The 17,500-nt window shown below is 44.9% G+C and overlaps 1 protein-coding gene across 8 annotated transcripts in view; it reads left to right on the forward strand.

Moving 5' to 3' along the window:
- Positions 1–578: 578 nt before the first annotated feature.
- The window catches only part of LOC119455896 (cAMP-regulated phosphoprotein 21), a 90,257-nt gene continuing 73,335 nt past the window's right edge, over positions 579–17,500 (forward strand). For 7 of the 8 annotated variants that reach the window (XM_037717419.2, XM_037717422.2, XM_037717425.2 and 4 more), the window contains exons 1-5: positions 579–858; positions 6,086–6,242; positions 7,892–7,967; positions 10,426–10,688; positions 15,017–15,124. In XM_037717419.2, coding sequence (XP_037573347.1) covers positions 7,952–7,967; positions 10,426–10,688; positions 15,017–15,124 — 387 coding nt within the window. In that variant the 5' untranslated portion in view covers positions 579–858; positions 6,086–6,242; positions 7,892–7,951. The remainder of the gene's footprint in view (positions 859–6,085; positions 6,243–7,891; positions 7,968–10,425; positions 10,689–15,016; positions 15,125–17,500) is intronic. The other variant, XM_037717420.2, reaches the window with a different exon arrangement.

Here is a 17,500-nt window from a genome sequence, read left to right on the forward strand (position 1 = left end):
CACACACGTCTCTTCATGCTCGTTCAAACTTCTGCTGACAAAATAGGTTAGCGTGCAGCGCAATCTCCATAGGCGAGCATGGCCGAACTGAGACAACGTTATACGTGCATTTCGTGAACTAGTTCTCGCCGTGGTTAGTGTCAGTTCTTTCTCGGGCTGAACCGATCCTGAACTAGTTCAAACCAGTTCGGTGCCAGTTCTTGGTCGTGCTGAACCTGCGCGGAATTGCCTTCACATGGTGCGAATTTGCTTGCAGGAATTATGCATGAAGCCTGCACCAGCAGTTCACACACTAGCAGTTCGAACACTTCCCTACTGCTCTAGCTATTCAGACTGGTCGTTGCTCGCTCATGTTTCGAGAAGGAAACCGTATTGATGTGCACAGAACTCCAGCTCCCATCGTCGTCGTCTTCTTTGCGCGATAAATGATCTTTCGCGGAAGGGTGCAAACAATAATATGGAAAGGAAGGAAGATCGATACGAGCTTGTTCTGTTAAAAAAATTCAAATATACCCGCGCTGCAACAGTGACGTCACCACTAATATGCGGCTGCATCAGCTGCATTCGTGTTTTCGTGACGTCGTCGGTTTTGGCCGTCGGCAATCAGCATGGCCGTAGGTGGGACGTGCGGCTCGGCAGGGCCAATTTGAAACAAATTGCGGAGGGACTTTTAATTTAAGTTATTAGTGGAGATGCATCCTTACCAAACGAGTAATCGATTTCATAACCCTGGATTTCATTCTTCAGACCGACGACCACTCTAGGTCGACGAGCCTTCTAGCACCGGTATCATCATTCCTTACTTCGGGGGAGCGCACAGGATTTCTCTGCTGTGATCGCAATTTTGCGTCCAATTTTGTAAGTTCCTTCGTCCCGTTTTTAAATTTCTTCTAATATGGAAGGGTTGCGAAAGACGCCCTGCGCGCGAATAACTGCGGGAAAATGCTAAATATGACCTCCCTGCAGAGTTTTCATTCATACTATATCGAGTTGGTGCCTGTGAGGGTAGGCCTAGCGGCGCTCGGCCTGTCTTCCAAGTCTGTAGGAAGACACCTCGGGGTTCTAATTCCATTGTGGTAACCCTTCGGGTGTGCTCTGAAGCACTAGAAACATTCCAGTCTCGTTTTTCACGGTCTCTCTTCTTGGTCGTTCTATGGCTGTTCAAAAGGTCGAATACCGTGCAAAAAATTTGGGTACGGCACATTGAGGTGTGTTGACTGCTTAGCTGCGTTTCCGATCCGAACAGTTTGGACGTCATCGTCCGAGAGCTGCGCTGGGAAATTTTCGACCCGAGTAGGTCTTGCTGCAGCGCATAATGACGACTTTTCTCTCACTTGTTCTTTTGCGAAAAAGCAGTAAGGAAAATATCCAGAAAGTAAAAGTTCAATGGCTGTTCGCGTACTGTCTGGTGTATGCAGCGTAAACACAGGGACCGTCTTTCCACGAGGAGCACGTATACTTTCAGTTTTTCTTAGTTTTTTTCTTTTGCGCAGAGCATCGGCTAAATTAATTACTGGGCACGTAACCTTAATGGACGCACATGTTCAACCGTAATATATTTCGATTTAGTGCGGTGATGCGGAGGCCCGAACAGTAAAAGCGCTGCCATGCGTTCCGGTTATCTTTGCGTGTTACCGGCTTTTACTTCTGGGGTTGACCACACGTGGATAATAAGGTCTCGGCAACTTGGAGGTCGCGGATTTAGATGATCGACGTGAAGAGCTTGGGACAAGTGGACTTCTGAAAATTTGCCAAGAAACTATCGTCTGCTGCAGGGTGGTTGCAGGATGCAGGAGTTCGGGTACTGCACTTATTTGTGTTTCTTAGAACTGTAGCAACTATGCGTGACTCATCTTCAGGCGGTGTACACCGTCCGTCAACTATGGTGTTGATAGCAGACCACCGAAAGGGTTACCGCGATTAGTGAACTTGCGCTTGCCTCGGAACGCAATGAGTCAGCCCCACAGAGGTACCACCTCGCCAATGTGCTGCTGATGTGTGATAACTCTGAATCGAGTCCTCGTATTACTCCCGAGCCTTGCGATACACGTACTACACGTGGTTGTGTGGCGATTTTCCCAGTGGAGAAAGATCTTCGTACGCATTGGAGTTTCCGAAGCTGCCTCAGGCCTGATAGTCACCGCATGAAAAAATAAATAAATAAAAATAACGAAGTGCGTTCTTTAAAATTGTGATATTAAGCTGTGGCGTGGCAGTTACTATTGCTAGCCCTGCAGAAACATTCATGACTTGTTCATGTATGTTAGAGGTGTGTCTGTGAGAGGTGGCAGTAGCGAGGGGTGCTGTAACCCGCTTCACCATTTTACTAATAATGCCCAGCCGTTCTCTTTCGAGGCTTGATTTTCATGGGGTGGGAAGTGCCTAATAGGACAAAGCTCTGTTTTAACCATATTGCTATGTTAAGGTACTTCTACAGCATTGCCCCTTGCGGTGTTTTACTTGCCTCACAAACATTCTCACTTTTCACGTTTTAATTTTTAACGCTCTCCTTTATGATGGCCTTATAAACTGTAGAAGCTATTGGCTCATATAATGCGCTCACCTTAATACTATCTTTTGAGAAGTTGCTATTTGTGTATTAAATGAGGGAGGTCGCTTCGTGGTATTACGAAATCTAAGCACAAAGGGCTGTGCCTTGGCACCCAGTATTTACATGACCTCTAGTTTATAAACACCCAGGGTGCTTTGGTTTCACTCATGGCATCAAAATGTATAGCCCTCTGTTTCCTAGTTTGGAAGCAGAGATCAGTCTTTATTCTTCAAGCCGACATTTGATGTTTCTCGGGACCATCTTCAGATTTCATTTATTATAGAGTAAATATGTAGTACTCCCAGTAGGCATAATTTGCCAGTGTAAAAGTACAAAATGTTTTGCATTTAGTATTTTGGAGTTGTAAGTGGAATGTGTGGGTGTCTAAGGAGCAGTATTAAAATATTTCACCTTCACTGCTGTCTTAAACATTTTGCAAATTTGCATTTAGGTTTATGAAGAAAAGTGTGCTGTAAATTTTGTGTTCATTTAGGCCTTTCGAAGCTTCGTCTTTTGGTGATAAAAATAATTTTGTCACTGTTGTCTGTCTGTGAAAAGCTGCAACAAGATGGCGGCACTATTTTCAGCCGACAGAAGCACAACTGGCATCTGTTGCACAACTGCTTCGGTGAACTTTCACTTCTCTGGTATGTTAGGATGCTGCCGTTTCTCGAAACAATGTTGAACTCGGTCGCATTTCGCGTAATAAACTTGGTGATGGCAAATGAGGAATCCGCAGTTTATAATATCTGGACTAATCAACCGTGAGGCCTTACAGCTTAGCTACTAATACTATGGAACGTTTTTTTTTGCTGTGTTTGTTTAGAATTGCTTTGACCAAACACCCTGGCATCTGGCTGAATCCCTGCAGTCGAGTGAAATGTAGTTCGTACCCACCTGGGTCTCGTGATGTGCATGTCGACTAATGAGATGTCCCTAGTTGCAGCTCTGTAGCTGCATTGTTTCAAGTGTGAACACAATTGACACAAAACATATGCTGAACACGCCTAAATGCACCGCATTCCAAAGGTTCCCAGAGAGAGATTGTGTTGCCTGTGTCAGCTGATTAGCAATTTAATGGTGCATGAGACAGGAATGTGGACATTTTAAAATGTTTTTATCGTAAACACTTTAGTTGTATCTACAATAATTAGTAGCAGTATGCATCTACATTCAAATTGAACCTTCAATAGCTGATATATGAAATTCTGCTAGTGTGCTTCCTCACACATCTATTTTAACCTGCACATGATGGCGGACGTCATCCTAGAAGTGGAAATAAAGCAGGAGTGCTTGAGCTGGTGCTGCTGTCTTAACCACCGTCTGTCCCTTATTACATCCTCAATGTTTGCAAGCATACTCTCTTTTCAGGGGTGTCAGTGAGCGGTAGGTCAGGCCATCTTGTGTAAGGCAACCTAATATCTTTGGAATGCTTCTATTATATATTAAATATATAGCATATCCTTTATAGTCAGTATTTATACATGTATCTGGCAGTCGCTCACTGTACTCTGTGACAACCTAAGAATTCTGCGTGAAATCGGTCCACAAAACTGTTGCACCTTCCTGCCCTGTGTACCAACCACCTTACTGCAAAACACAGTTCCTGAGTAATGCCGATATTGAAAGAAGTTACAAGCATCGAAGTATTGTGACATCATAGCCTCCACTGTGACATTACAGAAATGAGTGAACATAATTGGCTGGTGCATTTATACAAGTTATCTTAGAGTTGGACAGTCGTGTGTTTGTCTCTCCATTCTTAGGTTTTCACCAACTATAGTAGTTGAAGTGGTGGTAATGAGGCAGCCTTTCCACTGAATAAATCATGTAAATTAACCCTCTAGTGAAGGCAGTATGAATATTGTCACTATAGACATACAGTGATCACAGCAACTTAATTTACACTTCTGGCCGGCATTCCTAGTAAAAGAACACCTTTTCTTTAAAATAGAAACATTGCAGGAGTAGTGTCACAAAAGTAGGGTTTTTTTTTTCTTCCGCGTTCAGTAGCTGTTGACCCAGCAGCCATCGTATGCCTTTGAGCAGCGAATGCTTGTGTTAATTGTATCCTCTTTTACTGTGGCGAGCCTCTTCTTATATTACAGAGGGCTGGGAGCACTGCTGTGATGTAGGATGTGCTGTGGCATTGTAGGATGCTTGGTAAATACAGCAGGATATTGCGTAGTACCACAAACTGCCGCTGGGCACAGGATATCGCTACATTGCCACAGAAGGCTCAGCGTCTCTATGCCCTGTAACAACCTTGTTAGGATAGCTGAAGCATGTTGAGCCATTTCCTGTGCAGCTGAACTAATTCTTCCGTTTTGATTCACTCAGAGTTTCCGTGCGCTTCACATGCAATGAGCTACCACGAAGGAGGATAATGTGGTTATCCACATTCAAATATGTACTGTTAGGCAAGCTGCTTAGAGATAGTCCCGATTCCAGTACAAATGATGGCACAAATGAATAGGACAGGCAATCTGGTTGATGTGTAAAATGTTCTATTATTCTGCCTCATCTATTGCACTTTATATTGCACCATGCTTGTAGTAACACATGCTGATTAAAAAAGGTTGGCTGTTTGGCCGAAGCATGAACGGGGGTGGGAGCTGCTGTCTGTGCAGGAACCAGACACCATGGGAAGCCCTGAAGCGTCACATGCTCTATCGAATGTTTTTGTGGCTTTGGTTCAGCTCGGGTTACCTGCTGCGATGTCTCAGTGATTTTTGTGTTCTGCTGCTTAGCACTAAGCTGTGAGTTTTTTTTCTTGGCCGGGGCGGTTGCATTCCACTGGGGTCAGGATGCAAGGGTACTTGTGTACTGCACTTTAACTCAAAGATGGGTCCCCAAGTGGTTGACGTAAGTCTGATGCCTTCAGTTAGGGCATCTCGCATAGTCCTCATGTTGCTGCTTTGAGATTTTAATCCAATGCCACTAGCTTGGACTGGTGCATTGCTGATCATAGCCATACCTCTATGCTTCACACATGCTTTCATAATGGTTGCTTATGTCTATTAAAGTATCCTCAAATGTAGCATGAGCTTGTATTTCCCTTCTATACAACCTGGTTTGCTTCGAATATTAGTGATAAACTGACAGAGTGTTGGACACATCAGTGTGTTTCAGAATATAGTGACTAAACGTAGCTGATGACAGATGGGAGTAGTAAACTTCCTACTTAATTTTTCACTACTGTACATGGCCTAGAACGAATATCTTAGCTTAGTTTTGTGAACACAAGTATGTTGTCTACAATGCTCCTTAGAGGTGTTTCAGTGCTTCTTCAAAGGGATTGTCCAGTAGTTTTAAACTCGAAAACATGTTACATTATGTTGAATGTGAGTTCTGATCAACACAAAATAATCTTGTAGTATATTCTGCTGATTGTCAGGTAAGTGGCATTCTAAGTTTGCAAAGAAAACAAATGAAAGGGAGCTCAACTTGCAGGAGCCCCATTTGTTTGTTTCTACTGAGTTGTGGCTGCATGTGAATCGGATGCGATCAGCTAAAAGCGTAGAGGTGGCGCAGGTTTGAGCGGGGGGCCTCCAGCCCTCGTGTAGCAGCTTGAGGAAGCATGCGTGAGCTGCCCGGTCCCCACCTGAGTGCCGCTGCTGCCCAGGTGAGCCACCGGCTGCAGCAGCTGGCAGCCAGAGACCTCCCCGGAAGTTGGACCACTGGGCTTGTGGTAAGGCTACAACACTGCAGTAACCTGCCCACTTACCGGGCTCTGCAAGCCTGCCAAGTGTCCCTGCATGCAAGACCAACAGACGCTGTAATCGACTGGCTAACAACACAGTATAAATCGGGTTCAGCCGATTTATACTGTGTTCAAATCAAGTATAAATCGGGTTCAGCCACTGCCGTGTCTTGGCTGGTGGAACGTCCCATGCCATGCACAGAGCTGAGGTGGTATTCTCGAGTGATCACTTTTGAGAATACATTCGCCTTTGTTGTCGGCCATGTACTGCGGCATGTCCAGGGTGAAGTTACGAGAAATCTCTCGAAGGTGATTGTATTCCTCCTGAAAGTGATTGCTTGAAAATACCATCCCTGGAGACTGCTTAGTGTCACAGTTGGCAGTGACAAGCTGTCTTTTTTTCCTCAGTAATTATTTTTTAAAACTTTATTAAGCGTATGGAGATAACCACATACATAACCCATATTACTTAAAAAGAAAGACTATAACCAAATAACCAAACAAAGCTCATTCCCTCCCCTCCCTGCTTTGCATGGCTGCACCATCAATTGGCTGTGTATCTGTGTATGGAGGTTACTTTGATAGCTTTTGAGGCCCTCAGTCACTCTTATACTTCACACACGTTAGCCAACATGGATAATACAGTGACATGCTGGCAGCCTCAGTGGCCATTGTGCTGTGTAATAATTCAACCAAAATACCCACCATGGACACTGTGAACTTGTTATGGCGCTGAATTAAAGGATGTTGATTACTGCTGTCTACTGACATTCATAATTAAAAAAAAACAAAAAAAAAAACAACTTGGTTGCCTCGCAACACAGGCCGTCTTCCTCTGAAGGGTTAGCATGGTAAATAGTAGAGTATTTTTACTTCACAAAAGTACATTTACAAACATAAGTGGTGGGTATGGTGGGAAAAGTACCCAATGCTTTGTGTTGAAGGTGGTTTTTCATTACCGCAAGCGAACCTGTGTTTGTTTAGAAACAGTGGCTTTCAACAAAAGTTGAGGCTGCCTTAGTAGCAATGTTTGGGGATTCAGGACAACAGGTGTATTTTCTAGAAAGCATGGCTGGTCGTTTTCAGCATGGAATCAGGTGTTGGATTTGGCACGGGGGTAACAAAGCCCTTCAAGCTAGCCTTAATCATTGACCCTGAATTTTTCAATGTTGGTTCTACGACGAAATCTATTTTGTTCATTTTCAATCAAGATTTTCTTGCGAGAGTGTCGTCCAGGCTAGGTATGCAGGGCTAATCCACTTTATTAGCGAACATTGTTTAACTGCGCAAACAAAGGGCCAAAGAGACAGCATGGAACAAGGACAGGCACAGGTCCAAGGAACAAGGACTGCGCCTGACCTTGTTCCATGCTGTCTCTGTGGCTGTTTGTTTGCGCAGTTAAACAATGTTCGCTAATTGTTCATGTTTGATGGAACTTGTGTTCTCCTGCAGAATAATTGAGAGTTGGGCGAGTCGGTATGGGCACAATTTATCACTATGGGCTTAGGAATGCTCCTTGGAATTGGAGCTGGGTTTATGCAGAGGTAATCTTGCAGAATACCACCACAACTGCATGTCATCGTCACCGTGTGTTTGACTGCGTCGTACGTTTTTTTCCCCCCTCTCTCACTATTCAGGAGCTGCCTACTGTGGCTGCTCTGAACTGAGGCAGCCTGGATTCTCACAGCAGAGAATCTATGGCCAAGTCTGAAAGTAAGTGTAATGTTTGCTGTTCCTTTCTGCATTTTGATGTCCGTGGATGGCTATCTTGCTTTGAAAATTGAGCTTCCTGTGGTGTGAGCTTGGAAGCCCCCTTTTCATCAGTTCTGATATTAATGTGTTTATTTTTGCTCTTGTGCTGCACACATATTGTTTTGTTTGTGAGAAATTGTTCTGCCAGGCATACATCAATCTGTGAGCTTGTGAGTGGTGCACAATGTCTCACATTGCTCAAACCTAATGTGCTTTACGATCCGCTTGAGATTTGTTTTAACCCTATTATATGTGTGGGGGACTCAAAGAAAGGGGTTAGTGTAGCTGTATTTTTGAAGTTGTACGTGCGTAATATTTTGGCAGGTTTGTTGGAAGAGCGATCAACAGCATTCAGTTTGCTTCTGTGTGAGGAAGTTAAAAAATCTATAATCATTCTCAGCCTAGGTAGCTTTGGGAACTTATTCTGCACTTTTCACATGGGTAAATAAGTGAAGGAAGCAGGCGAACAACAATCTTGAGGCGCCCGTGAAGTGGCCACTTGAAAGTACAGAAGATAAGCCATTTGGGGGACAAAGCATTGAAAATGCTTACTGCTGCTGGTGAACTCAAGGCTTTCTGTTTCTTGCCAGATATTTATTGAAAGGACATTCCCATTAATTCGGGGGAAGTATTTAGAGCCACGTGCAACTGTGAGTGGAGGTGCGATTTTTTGCCGATGTGAAGGATACCACCACTTTTTATGACCTGCTTTTTTGTGTGTGTGTGTGAAGGTAACTGTTAGCATGGGCATCTAGAAAAAAAAAAAAAAAAAGGTTACAGCCGAATATGCATGCAGGCATGTTTGCTGCATTTGCTGATTATGGTGTCAGGTGAAGAAAGTGTGTGGAGTGAAAATTGCGCCAACATTTGCCTGCACAATGCAGTCGGATACAATACCAAAACTGCCTTTGCGGCATTTGTCACAAATGTACTGTGGAGAAGCTGACTTATGAAAATGAGCCGCCATTGTGCAACACGTGTTAGATGTTTGGCCATTTTTCTTGCTGAAAATCGTGTGTGCATTAGATTTTTACTTAGTTGAAGAGCTTTAATGTCATTTCTCTGTTGTTTTTCTACTTTGGACACATAGTGAGTGGCACTTTTAGACTCCGGCAAATACTGCCAAATGAATTGGTGGTCTGTTATAGCATTTTTTCTGCACCTTGTTTAGTTCGACCCGCCAAATAATTTGATTAACTTTGTCAGTCCCGTCAGGGTTGCAATAACAGAAGTCGACTGTATTTGCATGGCCAATCTCACTGTAGTGCAGTATTTCTTGCTTTGGTAAAAATGACAAAGTTTTGAAAATCTTTAGGTACCACCAAGAGAAACATTTCCATTGCATGTCGTTTAGGTTTGTTGGAAATGGTGTACCATTTTTAAATATCTTGCCTGTCATGGGTGGACAAGCATAATGAATGTGACCCCACTGACTTATGAGTCAGCTTTAGATTTAGGACTAACTTTGTTAAAAAGGATTTGCAACATCTTTAAGAAATGTTTTGCATGTGTCTAGCATTAATGGACATCTCCTCGAGAATATAAAAAAAAAAGTTTTAGAATGTGCCTCATATGAGTGGAGTCATCAGCAGTCAAATATCCCTGCCGTGCCTTTATGGCTTTGCTGCTCTTTTTGACATTCCTACTGCGCTTGAACCTGTGCACCTGTGCCATCGCAAGGTGATGCTTGAGATTGGACCATTATGCTATTTCATCTTGGAGGCTGTATTGACAGTGTGGTATTTTCCGCCGCCAGATTGTGCCACTGCCTTATTGGTAACGAGATCTCTGCATTTTCAGTCTTTCCAGAGGCACCTCTGGGTAATGACGCCAAAAGGAAGTCCAGCCCGTGGCTGTTGTGTTTATATGTGCATAGTAGAAAACATTAATAGTGGCAGGGATTCCAAGAAAGGGAAGGAAAGGGCAGGTGATCTTTTGGCATTGGTATGCTCCCTGCTTTAATTAAGGGAATAATTTTTGGTTTGGGGTGTTCATAAGGGGCATATTTCTCTTGTCTTTGGCCCATTGACGACTATTATGCGTAGTAGTAGTAAAGTGAAAGCAGAAGCATGCCAGTTTCATGGTGAGATTTTTGTGTAGGAAGTATCGTAGCAGAAGAGCGGTAGATCAGTGGGCATAGCGCTTTGATTGCTGAATGGGGGGTTACAGACTTGATGCTCCAGCATCACATGTCACTCGCTGATTGGCAACAGAATGCAAAAACACTCATTTAGTGAGGTTTCAGCGCACATTTGGAACCTCCGCTGGCCAAAATAAAACTGAGTTCCTTCCACACCGTGAGTCTCATCACTGACTTCATCACTCGTAATGAGTATGTTGAAAAAGAGCAATTTATCACGGTGGGACATTTATGTTGAGACTGCTAACAGCTGCCTTGTCGTGCTGCCTCGGTTTCCAGTTCCAAGCATAGTGGTCCAAACGGGGGGTTGCCCAATGGAAGGGGGCGGGCATGGGACCAATGGGTCATCCCCGCCCCCAGCCCCTCCCCCCTGCGGCCCACCACCCCCTCGTGGCCAACCCGTACGGCTCTCCAAGCAGCCCGAGGTGGAGATGGCCGAGGAACAGGCACCGGCCCCGGCACCCGTCACCATCCGGCTGGAAGTGGGCACCGAGGAGGAGGCTCCCCAGCCAGTGGACAATACCAGCCGAGCCTCGGCACAGGTCAGTGGGAAGGCGCACCTTTCTTTGTTCGTGCCTGAACTGTCGTTTTTGGGTACTCAGGGTTGTTGCATGGGAAGTGCATGTTCGACTGATGCATGACCACTGCATTCTAAGAAATTATCATACAAATGTCAGTAACTGTTCTATTAACCCTTTCAGGGTCAATTCTGTACATGTACGACCTCCGCGAACACCTTCAAAATGGTCAATGACGTATATGTACGTTATTGCTTGTACATTTAAAAAGCGCTCCTCTTTCGATCATTTCTTTCGCTTGGCATGTGCTGCCACTCGACGGAAACACGTGGAATTTTTTACTTGTGCCACTGCCCCTCCGTTTATTATTTTTTTTATGGCAACGGCACGTCGGCTATCGTTCGCGCAACCGGGCGCGCGCGGCGACAAGTGCGCGATTATTTCGATTATTTCTTTCGCTTGGTATGTGCTGCCACTCGATGGAAACACGTGGAATTTTTTACTTGTGCCAATGCTTCTTAATTTTTTTTTGTTTTTTTCTTTATGGAAACGGCGGGTCGGCTATCGCTTGCGCATCCGGGAGCGCGCGGCACCGGCGGCAAGTTACGGTTTTCTCCTGTGGCAGATCCCGCTTGTTGCACGCGCTAAACTGATGTTTATCTGGTTTCAAATCTTTCAAAGGGTGACCGCTTGTTACTCAATCGTTTATCGCCTACCACGACGCGATTACACCTGTTCCCAGGCAGGCACGTATATACACAAACGATGCTGCCATTTTTGCATTTACTTTTTTGGACATCACAAAACTCTATCGTACCTTGTTGGCGATAAGACGAAGGCTTCTCACTTGTTTCGATTTCCGGACGTGCACACAACCATTTATCAGTGCGCTTATCTTCTTATTCATGAATAAACATTGTGTATTTTACAACACAAACAATTTTTTCCTCACTTTACTGTCACTCGAAGAAAATTACGACTATATTTTTTTGAAATAGGTTCTTTCGAAGAATTTAAATTGGCAATAAAAAAAATCGACCCTGGGGGGTCGCATTTGGCAAAAAAATTCAACCCTCAAAGGGTTAAGTTTCAACTGCATCCATGCACACACTATTTAAGTAACAGTGACAAGGGACAATTCCTCGCTGTCGTGGAGGCTGACCCATTGCCATTGTCTGTTATGTGACTGGTTTTGGCTTATTGCCTAAAGTCCGTGCACTATTGCCTGTCCCCTTGCTTTCATAAGGGAAGTTACTATCATGGGCAGACATAAAACTATGAAAGAAATAAGATTTAGAATGTTGATTTTTAATCACTTTCACTGTGTGCATTGAAATGGGGGGAGGGGGACCCTTTTTTCTAATATACAACAGGTAGGCCATCATATAGTTCTTGTATTTAAGAAGGGTATAATCTTTGTCAGGCAATCTGCAATGACGCATCATCACCACGGAATGCAGTAACTCTCAGATTGTGTGTTATTGAATGACTCTGGGCTGAGACATGTGCAATAACTAGCCGAGTCGCATGTCATGCCCATAGCAGCTTGAAACATGAATCATGCCATTCAAACTGTCACTGGTGTAAAGTATATGCCTGGGCACTTTCAGCAAATGCTTTTCATTTTTGGCTCACTGTGCAGGAAGGCTGTATTGCCCCTTTTTGTTTGTTTTTAAGCCAGGAGTAATGCCACTCAGCTTTGTCTCTTGTACTCGCCCCTCTGGCAAGCAGGAAGGAAAAGGCTTCCAGATTTGTATATTTCTAAGTGGCTATGGTGTTCTTCTGGTGACCACAAGGTCATGGGTTTGGTCCCCGGCTGCAGATACAGCATTCTGGTGGGGGTGGAATGCGAAAACGCTTGCATGCATACATTTAGGCACTCATTAAAGAAGCCCAAGTGGTGTACATGTATCCGGAACCCCCACCATGCCGTTCTTCATAACCCACTGTGGAGTTCCGGAACGTTAACCCTCATGAATTGATTCTTTTTCTCTTTAATTCTAGACTAGCATTGTGATTCGGTAGCTTCATGTCTTTGTGAGCGGCTTTGCTGCGTACTATTTCTACTTTTTCTTACTTTACTGTCCTTTCTCCTTGTGCCTATCCTTGGGCATACTTGTGCTGTCTTTGGCCCCTTTAGTCACTTCCAGTGGTCAAGTGGAAGCAGGTGCACATAAGGAACTTGGACTGTTTTGAATTGCACATCTTTTTTTAATTATAAATGCTGCTAGCTGGGGCACAGCCTTCTGTCAGCACAGCCTACAATGCCTGCTTGGTGGCATAAAAACTAGGCATGTCATTTAGAGAGTGCCACCTTCCTAGATGTTGGGTTTCAGTTTTTGGGGGTCATGGTTAGGGTGTTATGAAAGTGATACTAAAGACAAGTATTAAGTCGAGCTTAAGTGATAGCTTAATGCTCGAGAACGTCTAAGGCATCAGTATTATCCAGAAAAAAGTTTTAGTATTAGAGTTTTAGTAATAGAGAAATTGAGGTAAATGTGGGCCACAATTTGAGACTCCACTAGGACATTTCGGTACTAGCCCAATGACGTAGCAACTCGTCATTATATCACGGAAGAAAATGCAACTTGTTTACTTCTATTCAATTCTTAGAAAAAATAACTCATTTGAGTTACCCTTGACAATGATGTGGCAGGGTGGTCAAATGGTTGTTTTTTCCTGACTTCACGCCGCCCGCGCCCGTGTTTTTTTTTCTGTACTGCGTAGTGCTGTGCTTGTTTTCCTGGCTCATAAATCTGATAATATAGAGGCAACTACAGGCACATGATATTCAAGTGACACAATGGGCGGATCCTGTTGTACTGTATCTCGCTTGTGGGATAACTACGTACATAAGCGTGGCATCGAGAAAAAAATTTGCGACAAACTTTTTTGTCTGATTCAGTACAATCGTACACCCGTGAAAAAATCTCAACCGTGGCACAAGGCCAACGTTTTAACCAGAGGGTACTTCATCTCGTTTTTAAATATGCTGTCAGCACCTGTAAAAATTCACTCCGTGCTGCCAGCGGTAATTGATGTGGCGCCATCTGAGGGTTAGGAATCAAAATACTTTTGTGACTCCATGGCTTCCGAGACTGTGGCGCGAGCGTGATATTGGATGCTTTGTGTGAGATGAGACAAAGTGGTCCGCCACTGGTCCGAGCAGCTGTGCGCCTTTGTTATTGCCAGTATAAGCTGGTCGTGAAGAGCGGATGCTAAGACATACAGCAAAAGAAATTCTTACATTATACCATCCCTGAACTGTTTCAAAAGAACACCTTTACTTACTTGCGTATTGCTTCATCATAGCCAAGGTAATAGTGCTTTCAGGCACAAAGTTTGCACTAATCATAGGTCACTTATGTTCGTGATGTGAATGATAACCAAATATAATAAGTTTAATAAGAGTCTGGTGGTTTATTGCTGTGCCTACAAACATTTTCCATTTTTAATGCTCTGTATTTACTCAGAATTGAGTAGCACCATCCATGGCCCAATGCGTGGGGAGTTTACATGCTTAAAAAAATTCTATGCAATAATGTAAATGCCAGTGTAGTGCTGTTACCCTTGACATCTGTAATGTGGCCGTTGTGGAATTGGGATGTTCATGTTAGGGTTCTAATAATTGACAACTTGAATTATTTATTTGAATATTGGGTATTCTAAAGTTACAGAAATCTTTTTGACCAGCCAGTATTTCATTCGAATTCAAAATTCAAGAAACGTTTGCACACTCCTACTTGTATTTTGTTGGATCACCAAGGTCACCATCTACTAGAGTGGTACACTGGTGCTTCGTTCTGGAGCTCTTTGACTGCCAGTACAGCACTGGAAGCAGAATTTCTCAGCTTTGGATGCCTATAGATAAGTAATGACTAGCCCAGACATTACGGTGCGGGATGGCGTTTTTGAATTGTGCTAAAAGGAAATGTCAATCAACTTCTGGTCAGGGATGAACAGAAAGGAAAGATCTAGTTCTGGTTAGGGACGAACAGAAAGGTTAAAAACGAACAGAAATAAAGCAGGAAAGATCAGTGCGGAGAGCCTTCTACACTCTGTGATCATGTATAGCTCCTTTTGGAAAACTAATGAAGGAAAAGCATTAAATCTGTAAAGGTAGCTTGCAGTCAATTATAGACCCTTTGCACAAGTGTCTGCAAAGATGAACCTAAAGAAGCGGACAGCACAGCCATCATGCCTGCCAGACGGGTTTGGGGACGCGGGTAGAAGTTGAATGTTCCTTGTGTGTGTGTGTGCGTCTGCCTCTGCATGTGTGTACGACTGTGCCTCTCTGTCTCACTGTCTCCTTTCTTTCCTTCCTCCTCTTTCTCTTTTCTGGGACGGTGCAGCGGCTAAAGGTGCTAGTGCGCAGCCACGCGCTCCGAGATGACGCTTCGCCACCTCTGGATCTTTCGCCTGAGGCAGCCACGGCCTCGCCACAGATGCTGTCGGTGCAGGTGGGAATTCACCTTGGCTGTCCTGGCAGAGGCATCCCTGTAGCTTTGCCGCCCTTCCTTTGTTCGCAAGTGCACCTCGACTGAGCTCATGCACTCTGCGGTTGGGCAAAAGGCAACAGCGCCCCTTGATAGAGATGTCTTTGGCTGTCCATGGGATGAAGAGTTGCTTTTGTGGCATGGGCTTCTGTTTTAGTGCCTTTTAGTAGTATGTATGGTGCAGAAATGTGGGAGTTAAAGAAAGAAGAGAGAGAAAGAAAAACTAAGGACAGTGTAATGGGAATTATGGAATGAAATCTGTTAGGTGTAGGTGGATTAGAGAGCAAATGCCAATATTCTAGTTGGAATTTATGCAGAAGAAATTAAGCATTCCACGTAGTGAGTAGGGCAGATAACCGATTGTATGTAAGAGTTACAGAATGAGTGCCAAGAGAAGGGAAGTGCAGTCGGGGACGGTAGAGGACTAGGTGGCGTAATGAAATTAAAACGTTTGCAGGTACAGTCGAAACCCGCTACAGTGAAATCGTGCAACGACAAATTTCTCGCGACAACAAGATATCTTCAGATCCTCGTCAAATGCCCGTAGTATTTGATGCATTTTGTAGCTCTCGACAACGAAATGTTGCTGAACTGCAAACCTGCATCAACAAAATTTGACGGAATGTTACCCCGCATATTACCTACTCGTGCAAGGCTAGCAGCAGCTAAAAAGTGCTGAAATGCCTTTGCTTCGCACTTAAATTGTGTAAAATACCACCACACTATGCGTATGTGGGCCCTGCCATTTTTGTTTACAAAAACAGCGGAGTGCCAGAAGTGATCACGTGCACCAGAAACACCTAAGGGCCGCCATCTTGTTTGTTGATCGTCTGTTTCAAATGGCATGGCACAGCCGCATGTCTCTATCAACATGTGACGAAAGTTTTTTGCGTGCCTAGCTTTGTGCATAATCTGCGGCTCGTTGAGAAAAGTGCAGCAAAAACAGCAATCCAATTCACCTAACGGCTACTTGTTTATGGCGCTTGAGATGGTGGCCGCAGCGTGGCTGTGCCATGCATCCCACCTTGATTGAGCAATCATTCGAAGAAAAGGATTCCTTGCTTCAAGAACGCTGGTTTCAGTAGCAATCAACAGGCATCGCGTGTAGATTTGCGTCGCCTGATGTATATTTATGTGAAGGGGCTGTATTCTCGGTCAATCGCTTTCAAAGATGCGAGATACGGTCATATCGCATTCGTCACTGGATGTGTCGGTGTCTATGAGCAACAGTGTGTGCTGGAGGAACGCTGGAGGCACACTTTGTGCTCTCGACAGTGCAGTTCTATAGCCTCGAGCAAGGCTTGCCAAAGTAAGCTAGCGTAATTTTGACAGTCAGCTGGTGCAAGACAAGGGTAGTTGTAGATTGCGGGGATGCTGGTGATGACAATGAGTAGGTGCTGAAAGTTACTGATCGTGAAATTATGGTTTGGCGGGGAGAGGGGGAATTGCCAAGCAGCATCATTGAAGCACTGTATACAGTGTAGACCGCTTATAACGTAAGTCGCCGGAGTTGCGAATATCTGCACTATAAGCGGTACCGCCCTATAACCAAAGCAACAATTTTCAAGGCCCGCACATATGCAAAACATGTGCACCGAGCCACCTCGCGTATGCGACAGTCGAGGAATGCGGCTAGAACGTTGCATTCAATTTACAGTCGAATCTCGTTAATTCAAACCAAATCACGCGGCGGTGCCTTCGACCGGCATTGCTCCGGCACCGCCATAGAGTAAAAGCTTAGCAGAGACCCCTCAATGTTGCGCATAAAAAAAAAAAACGCAGCGGAAATTTTACTCTCTCTCAAATGGCAGGGTCGCCAATTCTGCTTTGCGCCAGAACATGCGTGTATGTGCAGACGTCTCAGCCACGCTACCGTAGCCACGCGTAGGAAATGGCAGTGAACCCTTCTTTCTCCTTTATGCTTCCTCTACTTTCTAGTCACGTGTTGACCTTGCACGTTCCGGCTACGGCGCAGAGGGAAGCAGCGGCGCTGTCCCAGGACGGCCAACGAAACTGCCCACGCCGGCAAACGCCCGCTTCCCGATAAAGGCAAAAAACGAAACTTCGGGGAGCTGGCGCCGGGCCATCTGGAGTGGTGGCGTCTGCACGGCGGCGGGCGCGCACCGTGACAGTCGAAAGTGAGGGAGCTACGAGGGAGGGCGAGGGGAGCCACCGAAGTGGCGGAGTTGCCGAGGCGAAATCCGCTTCCCTGCCGCCCTCCTCCCTCTCATTCCACGGTCTCCGCGTGCGCCCTTCGCCGTGCCGTGCCGGCGCCGCCCCCTCCCTGAAGTTTCGTTTACTGACGTTATCGTGAAGCGAGCGTTGGCTGGCGCTGGCAGT

This window comes from Dermacentor silvarum, chromosome 6, assembly GCF_013339745.2.
Source record: "Dermacentor silvarum isolate Dsil-2018 chromosome 6, BIME_Dsil_1.4, whole genome shotgun sequence".
Taxonomy (NCBI): Eukaryota; Metazoa; Arthropoda; class Arachnida; order Ixodida; family Ixodidae; genus Dermacentor; species Dermacentor silvarum.